The sequence below is a fragment of the Stegodyphus dumicola genome, chromosome 4 (genome assembly GCF_044657685.1).
Source record: "Stegodyphus dumicola isolate Sdum_Otavi_A_Nest chromosome 4, ASM4465768v1".
Lineage (NCBI taxonomy): Eukaryota > Metazoa > Arthropoda > Arachnida > Araneae > Eresidae > Stegodyphus > Stegodyphus dumicola.
Window position 1 is genome coordinate 1,124,702 of NC_140771.1, and position 26,603 is coordinate 1,151,304.

The window sequence follows — 26,603 nt, forward strand, 5'->3', positions numbered from 1 at the left end:
ATGGGTTAAAATATAATGGAATCAATTAAAATGTATCGTATAAAAATGAGTAAATAATTAAAATTAATGACGTATTAAAAATTAATCAAATAACAAAATAATATTAATCACATGTCAAATAATTAAAAATAATAAATTAAAAGTGATGTCATTCCAAACACGTGGTTAAGAGCTCATTGCCATAAACATAAAAAATAGTGTCGTTGCCACAAAAAATAAAAACTTTGAAAAGATCGTTGCCACAGAATCAAAACGAAAGTTTAATGATGTCATTCCAACACGTGATACAAGATGGCGCTGGTGTCGTCACTTCCGGAGAAATTCAAAATGGCGGAGGCCACGCCCCTTTTCTGTGACGTCACTTCCGCCGCCCGGTTACCCGCGCTTACTACTCTCGCAGTCTTCTATTAAGACCTCTGCCCCGGACAATTTTCTTTTCCTTGCAAAGAACCAATTTTCTTTCAGCCTTGAAAGTTGTTCTTAAAATGAAAAATCATAGTACAGATAACACTGTCTACTTGACTATGCATTAGTTTCAGGATAAAATTTTAATCCAGAAAAAATTCCCAATGCAGTTTATCCTCAAAAAGACAATAATTCCTCATCGATATTAACACGTTTAAATTTTCATCTGCAGCTGCCAAGAGTTTTTTAAAAATTGTTTAGTCATTGTTGATAGTCCAACTTCTCAGTTTTTTTGTTCCTAAATTCTGTTGATGTACTCAGTTTCATACTAAATTTCACACGCAGATGTAACTCCTTTACTACATATATTGTGCTTTTATATGAATTCTACATATCAGTTTTATGTTAAACAAGTCAATCGGATTTATTATGCTTGTTGCATTTTATCCCGTTATTGTGTGTAATATCCCGGTTAACGCAATCAAAATAAAAAGTGAACTATACTTTTTTTTTTTTATATATAAGTCAATTACTTTTTTCAGAGGGACCCAATCGCCAAATCCTGGGCGTGGAGAATTCTCATCCAACACCGTTTTAGTTAGGACACCACTGTAGAGACATTAGGTATTTTGGAAGCAGGAAAGATGAAAAATTAACAACGCCTTCGCCGGGAATCAAACCGCGGACCTCTGGAATACCGGCCCAGTGTGCAGAACCACTACACCACGAAAGCTCGCAAAGAAGGTGGGAGAAATACCTTATAAATTAATATGAAGAAAATCAAAATCGTTCATGGAGAAAGTTAAAACCTTTCCGGAAATGCGTAAATACCCTCTGTAATTCAGAAAATTAAGCTTTAGCAAAGTTAAATTACAGTGGTACTGCTTCGATTTCAAAAAGTAATCCAATGACAGATGAAGTAACACTTCTCATTCCTACTTGGTCAGCAAATCCGACACAATTTTCCCACGAATAGATATGCATTAGTCCATCCGAAAGCAAATCAGGCGGTTTCTTTGAGTATTTTTCAGCACTATTTTGGCAACTATTCACAACTGCTACACTTACACCTTTGCCAGATGGAACTCTAATCTTTCACTATAGTTCCTTGGTGATTCTGAGATCTTCAGTTACTGTAACTATGGCTGTAAATGTCGAAATTTTGGGGGTCCTGGGGAAGACGGACTTCACTGGAATGATCGGGATCTACGTAATTCATAAGCAGCTTTAATAGAATAAAGTGTTACAGTGCACTGAAATATCATCTATGGGCAGTTCATTAACGCGGCCATAACACTGAAATTTCTTATTCTCTGTTATTTTGTCTAATTTTCAGTTGCGTAGATGATAATAGCGCCAAATTTTTCACTATCGGCAACTTTCGGAGCTAATTTTCTTTTTCACGGAATCTCGTCATGAGTGCCTCTACCAAATTTGATGGCATTCCAGCTGATAAATATGCTACAGATGGTTCTGAGCAGTGTTGGTTTAAAAACAAATACCCTGTATGGAAGATCCGCTTCCTCCCCTAAGGTAGCCTTAGCAGACAGCCGCTGCGTGCTTTTTCAGAGTCAAATAATCTATCAAACAACGCTTTCTTGAGTAGCAGTTTCTCTGCAGTGTAAGCTGGTCTGTAAGTTAAAGAAAAATCATTTGATGTCCTTTTCAAAATAGACATCTATTCTTCACACAAACGAAGAGTTTTTACCTTTACCTTAAAAATTATGTTGTTACGTTAACTGAAATCAGAACAAATTGTAGAGTTACTTTGAAGCAGGAGAGGTGATAAATGTGCGATGCCCTCGCACTCTGGAAGTCACTTCTTTCGATTTCAGTTTGTAGAGACATTAGGATTTTTTGGAAGCCAGAGAGATGAAAAATTAGCAACCGCCTTCGCCGAGAATGGAACCGCGGACCTCTGGATAGCGGCCCAGTGTGCAGAACCACTACACCACAAAGGACGCTAGGAAAGTGGGAGAAATATCTTATATACTCCCCTTTTTAAAGGGTGACTAGGGTTTTAGGGGACCTAGTCGCCAAATCCTGGGTGTGGAGAATCATCATCCACAACCCTTTTAGTTCGGGCGCCACTGTAGAGACATTAGGATTTTTTTGAAGTAGAAAAGATGAAAAATATGCAACCGCCTTCGCCGGGAATCGAACCACGGACCTCTGGAATACCGGTTTAGCGTGCTACCGTTACACCACGAAGGCTCGCTAGGGAGGTGGGAGAAATACCTTATATACTCCCCTTTTTAAAGGGCGACTAGGATTTTAGGGAACATAGTCGCCAAATCCTGGGTGCGGAGAATCATCATCCACAACCCTTTTAGTTCGGGCGCCACTTGTAGAAACATTAGGATTTTTTGGAAGCCAGAGAGAAATTAGCAACCGCCTTCGCCAGGAATCGAAGAACCACGGACCTCTGGATACCGACCCAGTGTGCAGAACCACTACACCACGAAGGAAGCTAGGAAAGTGGGAGAAATACCTTATAAGTTTAATTATGCTCAGGCCCGGCTCTAGGCACTTTTGCCGCCCAAAGCAATCTTTGTGGTTCTATCTTGAGACCTCCTTTGTGATTCGCCATCTTGCGCTTTCCTAAGTTCAAAACGGTTTGCCGCACCTAAATTCTGCTGCCTGGTGCCTCCTCTAAATTCTAAAAATCTTAACATTCCTAAATTTAGCTGTTCGTTACTCTTCTAAATTATAAACATTTTGGTGAGCCATAACAGGTGCAACAGCTCTGGAGCTGCCTCTGTTTCTGCTAAAAACAAATCTTCAGTTATAAATGGAAAGGCGTAAAGGTTCTATGTCTAAAGAAAGACTTAATTTGAGAGTCAAACCATAATGTTAAGTGATAAAGCTCCTTCAGGATTTATTGTCACAAACAATTCAATGAATTAATTCTTAAATGCACGGTTTTCCTTGAAGAGCCACACATTTTTTATAATTAAGATTATAAGCACCACCTCAAAAAAATATTAGGGAAAAAATTGACAGTGTTTTGTGCATATAGATATCTCCATAACAAGGGATTATTTTTGCCTGAAAACTTATAAAAATGCAAAAGTGAAACGCACATTTTTAAATAAAAATCTATTAAACAGAAACTGATCGAAACGGTAACTGTAAATTGCTCGAACAGTGACTGTAAATTTACTTAATCTTTCTGACAATGTGGCAATAGCACGTTAATTTAAGGCCGCTCACACTGTGTTCAAACCAATGCAATGGTAGTAATTCTGAATAATACACCCTCCAGAATGACAAAAGTAAAAATATCTTACACTTTTTTTGCACATGTGGATCATTTCGCAAAGTCGAGTAAAATATTAAAAATCGACAGCTTGTGAAATCCTGATTAGCTTATAATATAGCTGTGATTCCCATACCAGCTGCGAATTGTCACTTTGTGCTTAACAAAGTTACGGCAAAGCAACTACTATTTTACTTTAAAAAATATAAAACGGCAAGACACCTGCAGCATTTATGTAGAATTGAACATTTCCAGAAATTTCACTTATGTTATACAGTCAAAAGTCGTTAATTCGGACATTTTGCGCATACGTCGCCTTGACGCATGCGCATAGGCGTTTACGCGTGCGCGTAAGACCTTTACGGTTGCGAATATGCGTGTGCGCATGCGCATAATACGTTTACGCATGCGCGTTTAATGTATAACACTAAGCTAAAATTATTTAATTCAGTTAATGTTGCAGATTGCGTTGTTCCTTAATCTTCGAATTGGATCCGGCTTATTATTTTTTGCAGACTGTTAGAGCAATTTTATTTTATAAAAGTAAGTTTGAACTTTCGATTATGTCAAATAGAATTTCCGATATATATTTACTAATATGTAAAGGATCTACAAAGCGAAAGTATGTTTCGAAGTCCATTAAACAAAAAGTGGAATTGCTGCAAAAAAATGGATAAAGGCATATCCTTTGTTTCTTACCATTCCGAAATCCGTTTATCAATTTCACGCTGCTCTGCGGCCGGGGGGGGGAACGCCGCGGCGCGCAATGAATTGGAAGCTGATCTGTCAGTACTATCCTTATCTTCAGGGCAGATGTTTTTATTTTGTTTGGCTTATAATTCCTTACTAAATGTAGTATTTCATCTCGATGTACTTCGTCTTTGATATGATTTAAATCAAGTTCCTCGTCATTTTAATTCGCTTCCGATAGCGAAGAAAAGTAACAGAGGTTATTGAAAACGAAAAAATTTCGATTGACAAATTAGTCGGTGTTCTTGACACAGCAATTATAGGACTTGAACAGCGGAACTTTGTAACTGAACAAGAAATTATGTCTGTTGAATAGAATTAAAGAGAAAGTATTATCACATGAAACGAAGCAAAACTTAAACAACTTACATTGAAAGAAATGTTTAATAAAGTAAACAAATAAATATTAAGCTTTTTCTTTTTGTAAATTTTGATACCCTTTAGATCATAATTGCTCTTTATTTCATAAATTACGGTTTCATATTTTTAATTTTGAAATTTCTGCATGCCATCTTACCAGATTTAAACTGATGACCTATAATCCGAAAAAATCGATAATCCGGAATCGCCGAAGTCCCGACGAGTCCGGATTAACGACTTATGACTGTAATTTACAGATTTAAGCTCGAGTATGACATCAAGTGGTTCTTTTATAATTCACATTGCTAAAGAATGGTACCCAGTCATCCTTTACCCCGTTTCTGATTGGCTAAGCCATTTGCAACAAGCAGTATTTTGTTTCTCGCAGAAAAAAGTTGCAGATACATTGCCCACTGCTATATTCTGGGAAAACGTTTTTCTGGGATTAGATGCTCGATGTACCTCACATCTATCAGTCTGAAAATGTTACGAAGATAACTTCACAGAAAGCATTTTAAAACAGGAACTTGAATTGAAGAAAGTGGAAATAGTATTGAAGAATAAAAGTAATATACTATCTTTAGCGTTAAAATGCTTTAACTTGTAACTACAGAAGTAGTAATCGCAACTTTTTCCAAACTATTCTTCATTTTCAATTAATTATACAAACTGCTGATTATTAATCAACATACGAAAGATAATCTCCCTTAAAAAAATTTTGGTACTTTTCCGTTTTGCCGGCGCAAGCGATAAAGTCGCCAATAATGGTACAACCCATGCCATTTTCAAAACAAGTCGCAGCTTTTTCTTATCAGATTGATTGTTTCTTTCAATACTGGCATATCATTACATATAATTTTTATCAGATAGTTCAGTTTTATGTTTAAGGCAATTTTCGGTAATTAAGTTAATTAGGATGCAATCACAGCACTTACCCGAAGCCGAAAAATATAGAAAAGGTAAAGTCAAGGGTTAAATTCATCAATTCTAATGAGAATGCATTAGCAAAGTAAAGCACTGCAGTTTTACATAATTTCTGAGTAAGCTATTCGTACGAATTGAAATATTTCTTGCATTTAAACTTGTGTTCCAAATTAAGATTTAACTTGAAATTAATGTGGATAATTACTAAGAGCATTAGATTTTTGTAGAGTAGTTTACGTGAGATGAGATCGCTTGGGGTCACGTGATATGAACCGGCGAATCAGGATGTTGAACCATGAAAGCAAAGTAAATTCTTAATGTCTTTTTACAAATTTGTTGTCTTTATTTATTGGCTTTTTATAAAATTTTAAGCGATATTAAAATGTTTATGCCTTCTTTTTTAAAAAGAATTCTTAGAACTAACATTTTTTTAATATTTTTTACGTGTATACTGTATGTTGTCGCCAATAAAGTCTGCTTGGCGAGATTTGCGCCGGCGAAACGGAAAAGTACCAAACTTTTTTTTCAAAAACATCCGTGGTAATCCTAGATTTCAGGCATATCTGCTTGTAAAGTCAAAGAAAAATACACTTAAAAATGTTACATGAATAATAGGCGTCATTCTCCATATAATAAAATATAACTTCGAAATAAGGATAAAAAATTTTTAAAAAAAGGCGAAAAAATTTCTCTTTACAACACCAATGCTAATTGAATAAATTAACTACAAAAGCACCGTATTAGAGTTTAATGAAAAATTAATAACAGTAATTTATAACAATAAAGAAAATATCCAGAGTTTCTCACGTTTTGTGATTTCGAGCTCATACGAGCATCGTATGAAAACGAAACAGTCATTAATGATGCACCAATCATGACAGACATTTAAAATTACGTTGCCAGCTCACACGCAACGTTTCAAACTTTCAATTAGACTTCAATCAGTTTAGCAAAATAACTGAAAAAGAGAACTTAAAAGTTATAGTATGTCAGCAAGTATCCGTATCCGTATCATAGTCCTGGTTACTAGTATACGGCCCTAAGAAGGGCCTTTACTAGTATATGTTTATCGTACCCTTAATTAGGGAATCCTGTGAAGTTTCGTCATCCGCTTATTACGCGGAAGGTGCGTGCCTGACGCAATTTGATGAACCTGAACATCGTAGTGAAGTAATAAGCAAATTATAATGGCATACATTTGGCATATGAGTAGAGAACTGGCGTGGGATAGAGGCAATGGCATGGGGGTGGCAGTGGCATTTAAAACGTAAGACATCTCTTTGAACTGAGACTGAGCTGGGGTCATGTGACCTGAGCATTAGAATAGTGATTTTGGTTAACATAAGTTTTCAGAGTGAATGCTAAATACATAGTACAAGGTGCGAATAAATGACGTAAAAAATCATGAATAATCTTGAGTAATAAGGTAAAAAATGTGGAGATAATAACGTAAAAAATAATAAAGCAATAGTCAATTTGAAGTGCAAATTTTTCATTGGTCCGTGTGGGTCATGTGACCTGACTTGCAATGTATTTTTTGCGGAGAAGCAAATAAAAAACATTTTGTACATTTTCAAACAGTAAAATCTTGATTAAATAAGGAGTAATAGTGCGTAAATAATGAAAAATAAAATGAAGTATATACAAAATTTTGTACAAGGTGAGAGCTACCAATTTGGGTCATGGAAAATATTTCTTGGGCGTCTATGGCGCTGGATTTCAGTATAGTCGTAGTTATTTAAGTTTCTAATAATGTCGTCTGGGTGGTTGTCGCAGTTGCTATGGAAGTTATGACTATTACGTAAGATTTCTGAGTTGATAGGTTTGATATTGAGGTCTCTGTGGATGACGTTGTTACGGACGAACCATGGAGCTCCTGTAATTATTCTTAAAATTTTGTTTTGTAGGGTTTGAAGGATAATTCTATTACTTTTAGCTGTCGAGGCCCAAGCTGGAGATGCATAAAGAATGATCGGTCTTATTGCCTGCATGTAGATGATTTTCTTGGTATTAAGACTTAGTTGTGAATTTTTACTCATCAGGGCGAAGATTGCCATGAAGGCTTTAAAGGCTTTATTTCTAGTGGTGATAATATGCTGGCGAAAGGTGAGTCTGGCATCAAGATTTACTCCAAGGTAATTAATAGTATTTTCAATGGGGAGATCCTGGTTATTAATTTGTATATTTCCAATATTATTTCTAAGTTTGTGCTTGCGGAAATAGATTAGAGAAGATTTAGTAGTATTGATTTTGAGTTTCCAAGCTCTGTACCATTGGGCTATTGTGTTGATATGATTTTGAAGAATTTTCCTGGCTGTCTGAGGATTTCTGGACTTGCAGAGGAAGGCAGTATCGTCGGCATAGCAGGCTGTTAGTATATTGTCGTTAACTGGCATATCGTTGACGTAGATATTAAATAAAATTGGAGAGAGAATCGAACCTTGAGCTAGACCCGCGCTGGTGGTTTGACTGGGAGAGGAGGTTATTGATTTTTACTTGGAAGGTGCGATGGTAGAGGAAATTTTTGATGAGGAGAATGAGGCCTGGGTTGAATTGGTAGTTAATCATTTTAATAAGAAGGCCGTCGAACCATACACGATCGAAGGCCTTTTCGATGTCGAGAAAGATGCCTGCAGTGGTCTGTTTTTTATTGAATCCATCGCTAATAAATTCTATTATCCTGGTGATTTGGTGGGTGGTGGAGTAACCTGGGCGAAATCCAAATTGATTTTGATTTAGTATTCTATGGCTGGTGAGATGAGATTTAATTCTATTGACTATAATACGTTCATAAAGTTTTCCAAGTGCGGGAAGGAGAGAGATGGGCCTGTAATTTAAAGTAGAGGATGGGTCTTTTCCAGGTTTTTTGAGGACGAAAATGATAGCATGCTTCCAGGAATTTGGGAAATAGTTGTAATGAAGGCAGGCATTAAAAATATTAGTTATCATAACAATAATTTTCCTAGGAAGTCTTTTGAGGGCGGCGTTCGAGATCTCGTCATATCCTGCAGCTTTTCTGATGTTTAAGTTATGAATGAGGTTCTGGACTTCTCCTGGGCTTGTAGGTGTGTTGGAGCTATTGATATTTTCTATGATGTAGTTCTGGACATGCTGTTTAACGTGGATATCGTTATGGTTGGGGTAAGAGTCGTTAGAAAATTGAATTTTGTAGTTATCGGCGAAGAGCGCCGCGATATCTGCAGCATTAGTTAGAATTTGATTGTTATTCTTGATCGGGCCAATGTTTTCAGGTTTTCTTCTAATTGCTTTTGCCCAAACAGAATGGTCAGTATGAGAAAGGTTAGTTACGAAATTCCTCCAGAAATCGTCTTTATAGGTTTTGATGAGGCTTTTGAGTTCTTTGTGGCATCTGTTGTATTTATTCTTGTCGCGGGGATCTTGTGAGCATTGGTATTGTTTCCTGAGACGATTCTTTTCATGGATTTTATTTTTGATATTTTGAGGAAGCGAGATTTTTTCTTCTTGAATAATTATTTTGGAACTTGTGAGTGCAGATTTAATATTTTGCGTGAGAAGCGTAACAGCATTTTCAATATCATTTCTGGTGGTGAGAGGTGGAGAAGCAGAGATAGTACTATTATTGATTTTAGTTGCGAAGAGATTCCAGTTTATTTTGCTGCGGAGGGGAGGTAGACCATGTTTTAATCAATACATTGTGAATCTGAGGGGTAAGTGGTCGGATGAGAGGCTGTTGTCTGCATAAATGTATGGGCTTTGGCTGATATTGTGCGTTATAACAATGTCAAGTACGTCTGGGAGGCCGTGCAGGTTTATTGGGTAATATGTAGGTTCACTGGGTGCCGAGATTATGATATTGTTAGGTTGCATATAATTATTGAGGATGGCTCCATTACTATTGATGATATTGCTGTTCCAGTTGGGGTGTTTGCTATTTAGGTCGCCTGCTATGATTGTAGGGAATCCAAGGTTGAGAATAGAGTCCAGGTCGCTGGTCATTAAGATAGTATTTGGAGATTTATAGACTGAGACGATGAGAATATCTGTATTATTACTATGTAGGATGCAGCCGCAGGCTTCTATGCTTTGGAGTGCTGGGAGAGGGTAAGTAATGCAATTTAAATATTTATTAGCGGCAATAAGGACACCTCCTCCTCTGTTGTGGAGACGGTCATTTCTGAAAATGTCATAATTCGGGAGTTTAAAGGAATCTGTAGGCTTTAGGTGGGTTTCGTTGATAAGAATGATGTCAATACTATTGGTGGCTATGTAATTCTTGAATTCTAGGATCTGTCTTTTAATTCCGTTGCTGTTGTATACCATAAATTTAGCGTAATTTATATGTTTATTTCCTGATGTTGAATTATTATGGGTTGTACTATACATTTTGTTGCTCGAAAACCTGTAGTGCCTCTAGGGCAATTTCTAATTTGTTGATGGAGTCCTTAGAATTCTTGTATTTCCTATACATGGTGTGGAGTTTTTGAATGAAGCTTTTAAATTCCTCAAAAGAGTCTTCTGCTGGGTCCTGGTTATTTATTTTAATATTGTTAGATTCCTGTGGTGTGGGCTTTGGAGTGCCTGCTGTTATTTTTGCATATGACAGAGCGGGGTTGGTTCTGCTTCCTGATTGGCTAGTAGTGATGAGGCTATTTTTGCTTTTAATGGTGGGTATAGGAGTTTCTTTATTTTTCTCTGCTTTATTGAGTGGGTTTTCTGGGCAATTTTTATCACATGATGCATGAGTACCTCCGCAGAGGACACATTGAGGTAGAAGGTTTTTCCCTTTATCTGGGCATTCGAATGACTGATGCTCGCCTGTACATCTTAAGCATCTAGGCTTGTTATGGCAGGCCCGTTGGGTGTGCCCGAAACGCTGACATTGGAAGCATTGCACGGGGCCTCCTCTTCCTCTGTATGTGACTATACGCACTTTCATGTCCATAAGGTATTTTAGTTCATACATGCGTTTACCATCTGGGTTATTGGGGGCTTCAATGTAGTACATGGGAAGGGGGGTGGGAATTCCATCCCGCATCCGGACCATTCTATTTATTTTATTTACTGGGATTTTACTTTCTATAAGAGCTTCTTTTATTTCCTCTTCGGTGAAATCAGTATCTAATCCCTTAAGGACGCCTTTTATGGTTTTTTCTGAGTTTAAAAGGAATGTATGGTATGAAATCTCTTGTTTATTTAAATAATCCTGGATTTTCTTGTAATCCTCTGGTTCCGCGACCTTAATAACAAAGTTTTCCCCCTTCTATTTTGCCTTCAAGTTTATTTATTTTCATTTGTTCTTTAAATATTTTCCTGCATTCTTTCCAATTGAATTTTTGAGTAATTACAAAAGGAGGTATTCTATTTGCTGTTTTAGTGGGTTTAATGAATTGTTGGTCATTCATTATAATTTCAGAAACATCAGAGTTTTGGTTGTTGTCTAAGTTTTGGTCTGTGCTTAAGGCGCTAAATTTGTTTGAAAGTTGAGTGGGAGGAAGAGTATTGTCTATACTATCTGCTGAATTTTTTCTTGCTCTCTTGCGCGGGAAGGCGAATTCATTAGGTTGGTTGATTTCTATTTTATTTTTATCATTTTGGCATATGTCGGCAATTTGCTGTGTAATAATTATTTGGTATCTGTTTTCCAAAGTGCCTAGCTCTTGCTCTTTACAATTAAGAGCTGTCAGATCGGTGTCTGACTGAGAATCATGGTTGTTAGCCTTTAAAAAGGCAATTTCCGTTTTTAGTGCAGTAATAGCATTAATTAGATATTCGAGTTCAGAGAGATCTTGGTCGTTTAAGCTAGCCATGTCGTCAACAATGAGAACTGAAGAAGAGTCGAATAACTGTCAACTGTCACTGTAGGATGTCGATGCGTTAAAGAACCAAAGACATACTTACTTATCATTCAAGTTGAGAAGGGGGGAAGCTAAGAAAAATTCGATCCTGCCTCTAAGAGTTCAGTGGATCGAATGTCAGCAAGTTCACAAAAGAATGCAGTTATATTACGATTTTGGCCCCCCGCCTTCTTCCTCTCTCTCCAAACCGGCAAGCACGTCCACATGCAAGAACATATAAATTTCCCCTCGCAAACGACCGTGTACTTTGACGTTCCCCTTTCACTTAATCTGGACGACATTAATTGATAAGATTACAGTGACAGACGAAACCTGTTCTGAGCCTCAACCAATTACCGCGACTAACTGGCTGATTGAGTGGTAAGTCCGAAATTACAGGTGTTAATATTTAAATCCTGGGGGCTCGGAGTTAGGAGGTGAAAGTTGACGAAGGGCATCTTAAAAATCTACTCATCTGGACACGTGTAGTTGCTCAAACACGCATAAAAAAGTCCATACCTGCCATATTACAACTGGGTTTTTGGCGCTATGATACATCGCCAATCATGGCGAGAAAAAAGCTATTCATTCTAGCGCAACAGAACTGACAATTATACTTTTTATAGGTATGTGATAAGATTTTTTTTTCTTTGCTTGTAGATATCGGTTTTTAATATATTCGTCATAACTAAATCAGGAAAGACGTACATGTATTTTCGAAATGATAATCGAACTTTGACTCGAAATGTCAACAAATAAACCACATCAATCTTTTAAAGATGCGTCCTGTGTCAAAATTTATATCATTCGTGAGTTTCTTTCTTCTATTAACTCCCGCTAATTTAATACAAGTTTGATATTTGAATATTAATAAAATTATTAACACGAAAGCTACATTCTTAGATATCTGCTAACGGTTACGTTGTATTTTATATTAACTATGTTGTTCGATAAAGTGTTTTTAAAAAAGGCCATCCAGGCCGCCGAGCAGTGGAATATCTCAGAACTTTATGCTGGCCATGGCTACCTGATTTTGGCCTTACATCCGATACTGACTGAAACAAAAATTGGATATATCGTACGTCGAATAACAGTGTAAATTCCTGCAATGGTTATTTACATTATAAATCTTTTTCTGACTATGCCTATTCCATTTATTGCATTTTTTAACATTAGAAACCATTAAGTTTACCTTTGGAATGACATATTAACATGCTCACAATTCTAAGTATTCTTATAATTGTAGATTCAAATTAACGTTTTGCGTTGATTTGAGTCTATAACATAAGAATTTTTTATATTTTTCCTTTTTTTGTCCATTTAAGTATGGTAAAGCACACAAAGGTTAGCCTTCGTGGAAAATTTTTTAGTGAAATTGGCATGCATTTCACGACACACGGGGAAAACCATAAAAAACCTCCCAAGCAACCAACTCGTTCGCCAGGATCCAGGGGCGTAGCTAGAGGGGGAAGGGGGCATCTATCCCCGGGCGCAGAATCCAAGGGGCGCCAAACTGATGTTACGACATTTTAGAATTAAATGTTTTCCATCCTTAGCAAGCAGTAGGGGGCGCGAAATCTTCAGTTGTCCCTGGGCGCTGAAAACCTTAGCTACGACTCTGCCAGGATCTCAAGCGAGGTAGTCTGTGTGTGTGTGATTATGGCAAAGCCTCGAGGGCTATCTGCCTAAGAGGATGGATGCCTTCGTGGAGGACTTTCTAAGGGAAACTGGCTCGTATACACGTTACACATGGGGAAAACCACGAAAACGCCCATGCAGCCAGCCCGTTCGCGGGATTCGAACCTCGGACCGAACTACCAGTGTTCAGCGACTTTACCGCTCGGCCGCTGGTGGGCCCCTCAAGCAAGGTAGAACTACCAGTGTTCAGTGATTCTTATCTACTCGGTCATTGGTGTGTCTTTTTCTTGTCTTTTCATGTATGTGTGTGTGAATGACTATAAACTTTATTGATGTTAAATTCGATGATATACAGAAGAATTAAATGCCAATAAAAATAACTTTACTTTTAGATATATGTAAAAACTTTGCGCTTCCTCATAAAATTATAAAAATCAGGACAGGACGCCCGGACTGTTTTAATGCAAGCCTGCTAGAAATAAAGCCAAATCTTCTCATGGCTACTGTTTAATCAAAGAAACTTCGTGCATTTACGTTACAAATAAAGTAATACGAAAATTCTATTCACGGGTTAATTAATCAATTCGTGAGCTAAAATGATTTTAATTCTACGGGAATGTGCATTTAATTAAAATCTAACAAAAACTTAAGGCACTATCATTTTATATGCTAATAAATGAAGGGAGTGAAGTGTTGTTTAAACGGCTTGCACTTCCTTTGGAAATGGGGGAAAAATAAATTTAAAAAAAAAAAAAAATCTGAAAGGTTTCATATTTTAAATTACGTTCAAAGTGGCGTTTTTTTAACGTTTTTCGTGTTTTCTTTTTATTAAATATAATGTTCTTTGCACTTAAACCATAAAATTCAGTTCAAAGCAAAATAATTTTAAAATGAGCCTATCTTTAGAATTACCGATACACAGTTCCGCGCGCTGGAGATAAAAAGGTGTTTTTTTCCCCCTTAGTGTTGCCATTGCTCGCTTTGAAATCCTCGAGTCTGTTACTCAAAAATTCGTTAAAGTTTTATAAAATATGAAATCGATAATAAAACAAATTCCGAATTTGGTCTTCCACATGCCCATATTCGTAGAAGGATTACGTCGTTCAAAATTCGATGATTCTGTACCTAAAACATGTACCGATGTTTTACCAGAATGCGAGAAATATACATACATTTACGCAGATTTTTTATTGTTCAATTTCTTCAAATATAATGCAGGTCTCTAACATTTGGTGGCAACAGTTTGAAAAGTGATTCCACGTTTATAAGGATTCAACGCAAAACGAAAACCCTTCAGGGACAAGGCGCCTTTGGACTAATAAATAAATAAAATATACTAATATTGACATAATAATGCTTAATTTAATTATCAATGACCCAACTTTTTTGCAATGCAATTAGAAGTCCTTACTTCTTAAATTAATTTTATGTTAAATATAACATTCGAGATCGGTTTTCCCATTGGAATTAAAAGTCCTTCTGTAATGTAAAGCTATTATAGAATTGGGCATGAAAAAGAAAATCCAAGTCTTACCTGTCTCGATTCAAGCACATGGATTTATATCCCTCGTCACCCAAGCAAAATGTCAGGTCATGATTTGGAGCATTTAATACACCACACACGTGAAATCACAAGATTGTAAAAGATATATCACAACACAGCGCGCGTCAAAATCCAAAGCAAACAACAAACAGAAACGAATTATCACCACCTATTCGGAGGAGCGATCAATGTTCATTTGGTAACCCTAAACCTAAACCTCGAGCAGCCATAATGCCAGAGTGTTTAGCAGCTTTGGAAGCAGCATGAAAATGAAGAGAGACACGCACACACACATTGTGAGCTGCTGCCGTTTGGTAGGGCAGAGCGACCTTGAATGAATTCAAACCGGAACTCTCAAACCGTCTCGGTTTAAACCGCGGGGTCGCCAGCGTTAGGATTCACGCTCTTTGTCCACATAGAGCTCGCAAATGCTCGGTAACGTGGTGCCATCTAGTGGCGAATGCATAGTTTATTTACAGATCGGGGGGGAAAGTGGAATTCCTCGTTCTTTATTTTTGTTATTTTGTTGCTCGAGACTTGGAGAATTATAAGGCGGGATTATTGGACTCCGGCACAGGTGAGCAACCATGTTTTTCTCTGCGAATGGGAGAGCACTTCCTGCTTTTGTATTTCTTTTGTTTCCTTTATCTGAGAATTCCTGACTTTTTAAATGGCTTTCTCCGGCTAGCAGCCGAGATCTTTTTCCCTCGCCTATTAGAGTGAGACATTTAAAGATAATTAATGACGATTAGAGAATCACTGCAGCAGTGTTATTATTACAGGATTACTGATCTCATCGCTCGATTATGAGAGCAATGTAATTAATTTTCGATACCTTAATATTTTCTGATATAATTTCGAAATCATTTTGCACTTTTTTCAGCAGTTTTTCACGCATTCCGAAATGCAATGCAGACCCCATTTCAGCTTGCTTTGAAACTTGATTTTTAAAAATATTATTTGCGGTTCTTATCTATATCATTATATTCTCAATCAGCGCAAGCACCCGATGCCAGTTAAGTTAGATTGAAAGCAATGTATCTAACACAACAGAGAGAACGATACCGCTGTAATCCTTCTCTCACAATGATGCAAAAACTACGACTCATAACCATAAATTTTTCACTTTGATGCGACCCACATAAAAAATTTCGATAGAAAAATAAACTAATTCTCTCTCATTATATCAGCAACAATGGCACGCAGTTTTTAATGATTTTCGTTCTTTCTAATCAAATGGTCGTGAAATCTCAAGTTCCAGTCAATATTTCACCTATATTCACTTTTAGTCGATTAAATGTGGCAAAAAAATTGCTCATAATTAATCAAAAATCAATAACGCAAACAAACACACAAACAGACACTCTTCTTTATATATATATATTGTAACACTCACAAATGTTTGATTAACAAACTCTACGATTTGAAAGCGAGCAATAGCGACACTTTTCGAAATAACAAAGCATTTTATCTCCAACGCGCGAGACTGTTGCCACTAGGGAAAATGAGTGTTGTCAGATTTTTTAATTAATATCTCATATGATTAAAATCGTATGAAGATGGGAATAGTCGCAATGGCTTCCCACGAATTTTTGGAATCGGGAATTAAATGTACTGAATGTTTGGCATGGCTATTTTTATTTCGTTGTAAAACTTAGAAATTTTTGATTAACAAACTCTAGGATTTGAAAGCGATCAGTGGCAACATTTCTCGAAACAAAGCAGATTTTAATCTCCAGCGTGCGAGACTGTTGCCACTCGGAAAAATGAGGACGAAAATTAGCGTTTTCAGAGTTTTTAACTCTGATTTTAGCTAATTTTTTAAGTGAACGTCGCCTTTTCAAGGACACAGAAACGAATTGTTGAAGGCTTGGTGACGCTATGGTGGTGACCGAGTTAATCGCGAACAAACAAGCACACACACATTCTTCTTTATACATATAAAGATAGATATGGCAGAGTGACTAGATGAAAATTGGAAAGATAAATGAAAGATTTTGTGTTTTATCTTCAGAAAACTAAAGCGTATCTGTAGCGCACTCTTGAAATTTCTCACGTATGCCACAATAATAATGGATTATATTTGATTTTTAAAAAACTCTTACAGCAAAAACTGGGAAACACTGGGGCCCATTTTATGGCTTCTCACGTGTGAAATTAGGAAAGTGCATGACGCTCTCCCGATTCATTCTGCAGCAAAACGGTCATCAAGACATTTGTCGGCATCCAGGTGAGCGATTCTCTATTTTCCTAGAAAATTTCGTCATAGCACGAATATCTTCCTCAGATAGTCCCGAGATACTGCTTACGGAACTAGAATACATCTTCAAGACATCTCGGAACATCCTAACTTCCTAAACATATCCTTCCGAATGCTTAATGTGAGCAACATCCCCATTACATCCTGGATAGGTCCCCTCGATATCTCATGAGAATTTAAATTCCTACTTACATCCTCAGAACATCCCTGAATACCTAACCCATCCACCCGAGTGCTTCCTGTCACACCAATCCAGACACTCTCGAGCAAATTCGAGAAACCTAAATACCAAAGAATGAACATCCTCAGAAAATTAAACAATGGAAATCCTCTGTAAAAATGTAATTCTAATTAGGTGAATAAAATTTATTTAATCAAAAGAAAGACTTCAAAGTTCTTAAATTTTCCACAGAAATACTCGTACAGGTGTTCACAGTATCACAGAGTACAGTCCATACTTCAAAACTACACACAACGCGATGCAAAGCGAATATACTAAAGGTGTTACGACGACGAAGTCCTTAAAACCATTTCAGAATCAACATTTTCAGGACACCTTCGCACATCTCAAGATGTACCGATTTCCAAGGTTACTATAGTTAGGAATTTTTGTATATATATGAATAATTTCAGTGAAATTTAGCATAGAATTGTAGTGATTTTTATATGATGTAACATATGAATGCTCCAAGGAGACGATGCTCTGGCAGAAAAATAAATTACAGGGGGTGGGCAATTGAGTAAATACCCCATCTCCCTAAACTGGCGAGTCCAGTCCATGGACAACTACAATGGCTACTGTAACTGAATAAGCGTAATTTATCTTTATATGTAACTGTAACCATATTTGGCAATCATACGCTTTTTCCAGTAACTTCGAGAAGTGGAAGGTACTAGAGATTTCTTGGCGGCCGGACACGGGCTGTTTTCATGGCGAACTTTGCAAGAGAAACTGGCTCGTGCTCATTTTAAACTCGGAGAAATCCGCAAAAACTCCCATTCACTGGTATTTGAATCAATTATCGTTTTCGGCAATGGATGAGATAACATAAAAATAAAATATTTGCTCAGAAAACCTATTGTTAGCATAATGCCATTTTAATATTTTTTGTCTTATATTATTACCCTAAAGAGGCATTAGCCCAGAAGGGCTACTAGTGTAGAAAAAGCATTTTGCGCTAAATCACTTAAAGAAATTAATTAATTAAGAATTTCCATGAACGTACTATGTTTCTCGAACTGTAAAAAAAAAAAAAAAAAAAAAAAAAAAAACGGTACTTAAAGCCCGAATTTGGAATTTCAATTTTTTTTAAATTAAAAACTCAACAGTTTTAAAGCCAGCCATGGCAACACTGTAGGGAAAAAATAATTTTTATCTCCAAAGCGCGAGACTGTCTAACGAAAATTTTAAAAATATGGTGTTTTCAAATGTTTTTAGTCCAAAGTGGCTTTAACGCAAATGCTCTCAAAACGTCTGTAGATGAAAAAAAAAAAAAAAAAAAACTCGCCTTTGGGCGTAATATAAAACCTAAAAATTTTCAGTTTCTTTTTTAAAGCCTGAACGGCCTATTAGTCTTAAAACGGAATTTTGCGTCGTTTCACTTTTCAAACTGTTGCCACCAAACATTATCGCCCTGCATTATATTTAAACAAATTAAATAATGAAGAATCTCGCGTTGTGCTAAAACAACGGTAACTAGAGTCATCCAATTTTGAATAACATACGTTTTCACTCGAATATAGGCATCTGGAAGCCCGAATTTGGAATTTGTTTTATTATCTATTTTCTATTTTGTAACACTAACGAATTTTTGATGAACAAACTCGACGATTTCAAAGCGATCAACGGCAACATTGTACAGAATAAAACATTTTTATATCTAGGGCGCGAGATTGTATATCAGATATTCTAAAGATAGGTTGTTTTGCTATTTTTAAATATTTTGTAATATTGCTGTTGAATTTAATTTTATGTGGTTTAATTGCAATGAACATGATATTTAATAAATAAAAGATAACACTGAAAGCTTCTAGGTTTTTCTTTTGCGGGGGGGGGGTGCTAATTTAATTTAAAATAATACAGACAAGTACAGTTTTTTTATAATCCACAAATCAGAATCAGCCAACAAAATGCTTGATTCAGTTAGCTTTATCATTGGTTCAAAGTTTCATTACGAAACCTTAAAATTGATCTTTAAATAGTACTGAAATAGAGTTTACGTATATTCAAATTCCGAACCATGCAAATGAATAATAAAATAATATAAAAACATTGACGAGCGCATAAATAGTATACAAAAAAAAAAAAAAAAACCCGAAACCGAACGGCGCCGCTCGTTCATTCATTTTGACGATTTATTTGCATCAACACCCGGAAAGTTGCATCTCGCCGCATGCGTTAATACGCGTTTCTTGACAAGTCTTTGTGTTTCGCATGCAAAGGTATATACTACTTCAAGTTCTAAAACAGGAGCGAGAGATAAAGCGGGAAGGGGGTTATAAGAAGGGGGGCGCGATATTGAGAAAGATTTATGGACCGGGTCTATTTCTGTAGTCGGCATGGTGAGCTTTCTCTTTCGCCAGTTTTTGACGACCGTAGTAATAATTGATCTTTTTTAGCAGCTACTGAACACTGAATCAATAACTGAGTAGGGAACAGTGAGTAGAAGGAAAGGGAAAAAGGAAAAACGAAGAGGGATCGAGTAGAAATATAAAATTAGTTTTGGCAGAGGTGTGTATCGGATTTTCAGCCATGTGAAGGAAAAAATGAAATGCAAAACGTGCGCGCAAAAGGGTAGCACACCTCTCAGGCACATGCTTTTTAATTATTGCTGATTCTGCGTAGATATAAATGCCAGTTTTTTTTTAAAAAATCCGACGTGGACATCACATGATTTCCTTCTACGGCCACTAAGTTATACACATTGTTACTGCATTTCACATCAACTTATTTCCTCAAATTTCATTAGAGATATATTTCTTATTCAATTAATTTAGTTTTCACTTCGCAGCAAGGCAAAAATACATAAAAGCTCAAAACATCTTCATTAAAAATTGCAAAAACATAAAACACCAATTACAGTTAAAACGGTTTTTTTTTTTTTAATTACAATTAAAATTAGAGTTTCGGCGCAAAAATAAACAATTCGACCAGCAGACGAGAAAGCAAATTTTTCGGTGCACAAAACAGAAAGTTCATTTCTGGTCTCACTCGGCAAAAGGACACTTGGATGTGGAGAAATAACTTAGTTCACTATTCTACCAAGAATTTATAAATGTAAAAAATGGCGGTTTGGTTAGGCTTAATGGTTCTTAAATAACTTTTAAATTGCTGATAATTCTACAACTGTTGCATGCACATTAACTAAAAACCTTAAACGGAGCATAAGAAAAACATAATTCAACGAGTTTTAAAGCAAAAATGCACAATTTACCGCAATATAAAAATAAAAAAATCTGAGCCCATCAAGCCAGGTAACAGAGTCAGTATTGATATACACATACGTAATCTACGTAGCATACACGTACATATAAACACCATGAAAAAAAAAAAAAAAAAAAAACTGCTGTGAATACATTTTACCATCGTTTTTGTCAAAAACTGTCCTTTATTCTGCCCGCTCGTATACATGTCATGCAAAAATACTGTTCAAATGGATTCTAGAGCAGTCAAAATGGATATTTTCCCGAAATTTTTCGCAATTGCAATACTTCCTTTACTTCGTTTAAGAAAGTAATAATAAAGTATAACACAGTAAAGTAAATGTGATTTAATGACATGAGTAGAATGTTCATTAAATATCTATTAGAGCTAGCCCTTGTAGCCTATAACCAATAATAAGGAAACAATTATATATTATTTGTCTTTATTTACTGCATGACTCATTATAAACAGTTAAAAAAAGACGAGACTGGTTTTTAAGTCCAAAGCGGCAATTTGCCCAGAAGAACTATTAATTTCGCTTTGGCATTTTGCGTCGATTCACTATAAACGGCGAATCACGTTTTAAATTGTTGCCACCAAATATTAGAACCTTGTATTATATTTGAAGAAATAAAATAATGTAGAATCTGCATAAATGTATGTATAATTCTGGCATTATGATAAAACAACGGTACCTAGAGCCATCCAATTTCGAATAACGTCAATTTTATATTTTGTAACACTTTAAGGAATTTTTGATTAACAAACTCAATGATTTCAAAGCGAGCAATGCACTGTACGAAAAAAAAAAAAAAAAAAAAAAAAAAATTATCTCCAGCGCGGTAGACTGTGTATCGGAAATTCTAAAGGTATGCTCATCTTAAAATTATTTTGCGATATTGCTGTTGAATTGAATTTTATGATTTAAGTGCGAAGCGAAAAACATGATATTTAATAAATAAAGGTAACACACAAAACGTAAAAATAAATAAATACATAAAATAAAATAAAAATTTTAAAAAAAAACACTCCCCTTCGGGCGTATAATTTTTATTTATTTATTTATTTATTTATTTATTATTCTTTTTTAAATACTTTACTGAGAAAAAATATATTTTGCTACGGAAAAATTGTTATTTTAACTGTACAATTTGAGTCGAAATAAAATGTGATAGAAAAAGTAAAATTTTCCGAGGCAACAGAAAAGAGCCAGTTTAATAATTCGCTCCTAACACACATATTTGAATATCACTGTACTTTCAGAATTCCTAATCATCTGCAAAGAATTATCACCTGTATATCACCTGCAAACAAATACCTAAATGCAATAATTAACATTCTGCATTATACAGTATTTTATTGCTATTATTATTATTATATGAGGGGGTCAAGTTAAATACGTCTACATTATAGCAATCTCTTTAGGTTACAAACTGAATGAATCCGAAAACGTTTTGTTTGAAACTACACGATTAAACCCTGAAATAACCGCAACTAACTCACAGCCACAAGTGGGCCTCTAAACAACCTTGTTTATCCAAAAAATTCTTGGGAGTTCAGTGGAAAAAGACAACAGAAAAGCAAAAGGGGGGACGGAGTTTTCCCTCCCTCCACCCTCGTCGGTCGTTTGAGGCTCGGGAAGACAAAACGAACTCCCCACAGCAGTTCGATGTTTTCAAGGCTACGCCAGACAGGGAGGGAGTGAGTCACCCGCTGCAGTCCTCCCCTCTTCGACTTTTGATACATATGCGTGGGCTGCCAGATTTGGCTGGAACTCCCATGTTACAAATTGCAGGTCTAAGATAATATTATATAGGAATTTACATGAAAAATATTTTAAAGGGGGAAAAACTCTGAAAGTTTCCATATTTTATATTACGCCCAAAGGCGCGTTTTTTTAACGTTTTGTGTGTTACCTTTATTTACTAAATACAGTGTTCTTCGAAATTAAACCATAAAACTGAATTCAAGAGCAATATCTCAAAATTTTAAAAGAAACATATCTTTAGAATTTCCCATACACATTCTCGCGCGCTGGAGATAAAAGTGTTTTTTTTTCGTGCAGTTCGCTTTGAAAGTGTTGAGTTTCTTAACCAAAAACTCATAAATTAAATCCTAACAAAATATGAAACAGATAATAAAACAAATTCCAAATTTGGGCTTCGAGATGCCCATATTCGGGTGGAGACGTACGTTATTCAGAATTGGATGGTTCTAGGTACCGTTCTTTTATCACAATGTGAGAAACATGCAAACATTTATGCAGATTCTTCATTATTTAATTCTTTAAATATCATACAGGGCTCTTATAAAGGATGGCAGCAATTTAAAATGTGATTTGCCGTTTATACTGAATCAATGCAAAATGACAAAACGAAATTAATAGCTCTTCTGGGCAAATTGCTCCTTTGGGGTAAAAAGAATTCGGTTTTATTCAAGACAATAGGTCAATAGGTAATTTGAATCTAACAGTTCTTTAAGTACGGTAGAGTTAAGTTAGCTTTTAAAATTTCGTAAACTCCATGATCAATCTACGACAGCAAAGGGGCATATTCTAGCCCCTTTTGATCTAGATATCGTAAAAATAAAAATTTAAAAGAAACCAATCTTTTTCTTTCGCTTAGTATTTTGATGTTAATGAACCAATTAATTAATAAAATTATTCGCTGTAGCATTTCACACGTGTGGGTGATTCGTCCCGATAATTCGTCCTTATCTTTCAGTGCTTAAAGAAAGGAATTTTTGAGAATGCATGTCGCCCAAAGAAACTGAATATTAACCATGAACGTAATTGAAAACTTAACACATGCAAAGATAATAAGAAGCAATTCAACCTGGATAGCGAGATAGTCGTCTTTTAGAAATAAAATTGTGCAACTTTTATTTTGAAAAACGCATGTTGTCTGTATCTAAATTGTAAATAATAATTAAAATTAAATTAATTAACGATGATACAATTAAAATAAAAAAATGATAATTAAATTTTATCATTAAAATCTTTAACACCTATTCTTCTGTGTTTTGTATAGTAATCAGACAAACTAAAAACGTTTTTAATTTAAAATTTCGAACCTGATTTTCGTTAAGATTTCATTTAAATTACTCAAACTATTTTAAGTAGATCATAAAGTTATATATTTAGTTAAAAAAACTATATACTATTCAAAATAGAACTATTTAAAATATACTATTCAAAATAGCAGTGCGAAAGAGGTTTTTTTTAAAAAAAACTTCTCATATGATATTATTCTATTCTATATTAGAACATAATGCCTCAAAATAAGTAGCAATTTTTGCATGTGTTTAAAAAAGGAATTATTCCAGACGTACCTGTATTTCCCGAAATTGATTGCTTGTGTACAAGATTTGAAGTAAATATTTCCCTGTAAACAAAATCATATCTTCTATTTTGCTAAGATTTGAAATTCGCTTATTAAAAACAATACAACCTCTCTGCGAGGGGTTACCCCCCCCCCCCAAGAAAACGCACAGTGTTGAAACTTTAGTTCTGGCACCTCAGATGATTTTTAAAAATTAAGTAGTTTTGTTAAATTTGGTTTACAGCATAGCACCTCAGAAGGAATTTTACATTCAACAAACAAATAGAACAGCTACTGCTGCCACATGACAAAACCAAATCTTTATTGCTAAACACAGTAACTATTAAATAAAACTCAAGAATTTCAGTCCTGAGAGCTCTAAAATCTGTACCTGCACTTTTAATGCAAAATGGTATAAATAGATAAAGATCAAAATATTGAAAAGTATCTGTGGAATAAAATTATATCTGTGGAATAAAATCTGTAAATTGAAATCTTCTATTTTATCTTATCTATAATATAGAACATTACTATTTAAAGAAAAACATAAAAGGAAAATATGCAGACAAAATTGCAATCTACATATGACTTCGAACATTGCTATTCGAAATTACTCTGCACACAATCTCGCGCGCTGGAGATACTCCCCCCCCCCCCGTACAGTGTTGCCATTGCTCGTCTGAAGCTTCGAGTTTCTTAATCCATAAATGCTTTAAAAAATATGAAATAGATAATGAAAGAAATTCCGGCTTCAAGATGCCCATATTCGGGAGGAGACGTAAGTTATTCAAAAATGGATGGCTCTAGGTACCGTTGTTTTGTCACAATGAGAGTAACATACATACATTTATGCAGATTCTTCATTAGTCAGTTTCTTTAAATATAATACAGGGCGATAATATTTGGTGGCAACAATTTGAAAAGTGAAACGGCACAAAATGCCAAAACTAAATTTTTGGGCTAAAAAAAAAAAACCTCAGCAAAAGCAATAGCGAACCCTCCAAGTTTTTTTTTTTTTTTCAATTTCTTTTATTTATTTATTTATTAATTATTATTATTATTATTATTATTATTATTATTATTATTATTTTACATAGGCAGGCTTAAAAGAAAATTCCCGCTAGGGAGAATCGCTGGTGTTTAATAATCGATTCTTTCAACAAATTAATGAAACCGGTTATAAACCTTCAAAAGTAAAAATTATAACTGCAAGTTTTTTAAAAAATAATACGTTTATTCAAGAAAAGCAGTCGCTACTTTTGATGACACCAAAATCACAAACAAAAAAATTAGCAAAAAAAATTTCACTGAGAACTGTTATTATTTTTACCTCTCTCTGAGCGAGGCAATTCCTGATAATGAGAACCATCTTCAGAAATGAAAGGGAAAATTTTTAACGAAAGTGAATTCTTGGGCCCATTAAACCTCTCATTTAGAGTAAGAGGGGGTGTTGGGAAAGAGAGACCGGGTAACAAAGGAAACTTCTATTGATCCACTGCCGGAAAGACTTTTAACAAGACAATAAATAAATCAGTTTAATTTATTTACCCTTGATTACGCTGCTAGCTAACGGAATCTCGACGAATTCTCAGCAGTCCCTCCCCCTCAAAGAAAAAAAAAAAAAAAAAAAAAAAATAAGAAAGTAACGAGTGATTAAAAAAATCTCGTTAAGCTTTCGTTTTTAAGCGAGAATCGAAAGCAAAGTGAACGGTAATGATAAAGATCAGAGCAGCAAAGAATTATCGTTTGTTTATTCCTACACTCACAACAATCGCGTTTGCGTCACGATAACAAATCGCGACTCGTCAGGATCGTCACAAATCGCGACTCGTCAGGATAACAAATCTATGTGTAAAAGGTTAAAGCAGTCGAGAAATGCGCGCTGGAATACTTACGTTTTACCGTATTTTCAGGCGTATAACGCGCATCTATAATTTCAAGATACATTTAAAAAAAAAAAAAAATTAGGTACATTCGTCGTGTAACGCGCACCCAATTTTTCACGGAGAAACCTAAAAGATACTCAGGTCACTTTCCACGGATTTGTCCTAGCCTTTCGAAGAATGGTATACCGAATTGACAAGCGATAAGGGGGACAACATGCAGGTGACTTAAATGCTTAAGGGATTAAATGGAGTGGACTGGTGGCAAAGAAGGTGGATTGTATTCAATGCAGAGGTCCAAAATAATGCTGTTGTAGGGTTTCGAGAAAATGGTGATATAATTAGGAGTAAGAATGCACTTCCAACATGAATGATTTCCTGGAATTAGGAGTTAGATGTTAGTCTTTCTATAGTCATTTGAAACCCTGATTTTAAAGTGAACATCGAAAACTTTAGTAAATGGCGTTTGATTTAATTGAAATACAGCTGATCTAGTGTTCCTTTTCGTAGTAAATATGGCTCCCGCGAAAAGAAATAAACACAGTGCTGCCTTCAAAGTCATTCATTTTGCGAAAGAAAATGGAAATCCTGCTGCAGCAAGGGTTGGCGATATCTCACCGAGACTTTTGACTGTTTCTCGCCAATAAAATGTGTCGCCAAAAACCGTTGCCAGCTTGGTGATATCTTGCCACATTAGCGAGATAGCCATTTACTCAATGTTAAATAGATTTGCCCCTGTATTTTTACTTTTCCAGCATCTAATTTTCATGGTACATTAGACAGAAAATATCACATATAACTACACTAAAATCATCTATCTATGTACAAAATTCGTAACAATATTATTAAACAGCTAAAAATATTAATTAAAATCTGTAATTAATTTTGAAACAATAATATATCGTTTTACTCAAACTTGTATTATATTAAATTTATACAAGTTTGAGTAAAATGATTTTATTGTGCGAATTTATTAAAATATTAAATAAATTCGCTCGTTACACGCCCCTTACATGGCATT

At 35.4% G+C, this 26,603-nt stretch overlaps 1 protein-coding gene across 8 annotated transcripts in view; it reads right to left on the reverse strand.

Moving 5' to 3' along the window:
* The window catches only part of LOC118202925 (zinc finger MIZ domain-containing protein 1-like), a 1,176,934-nt gene that overhangs the window by 99,725 nt on the left and 1,050,606 nt on the right, over positions 1-26,603 (reverse strand). For 2 of the 8 annotated variants that reach the window (XM_085814459.1, XM_085814458.1), the window contains exon 1: positions 14,687-15,022. The exons of the other annotated variants lie outside the window; for them this stretch is intronic. In XM_085814459.1, the coding sequence (XP_085670585.1) occupies positions 14,687-14,706 (20 nt within the window). In that variant the 5' untranslated portion in view covers positions 14,707-15,022. Of the gene's footprint in view, positions 1-14,686; positions 15,023-26,603 lie in introns of those variants that run through there. 8 annotated transcript variants of the gene reach the window in all.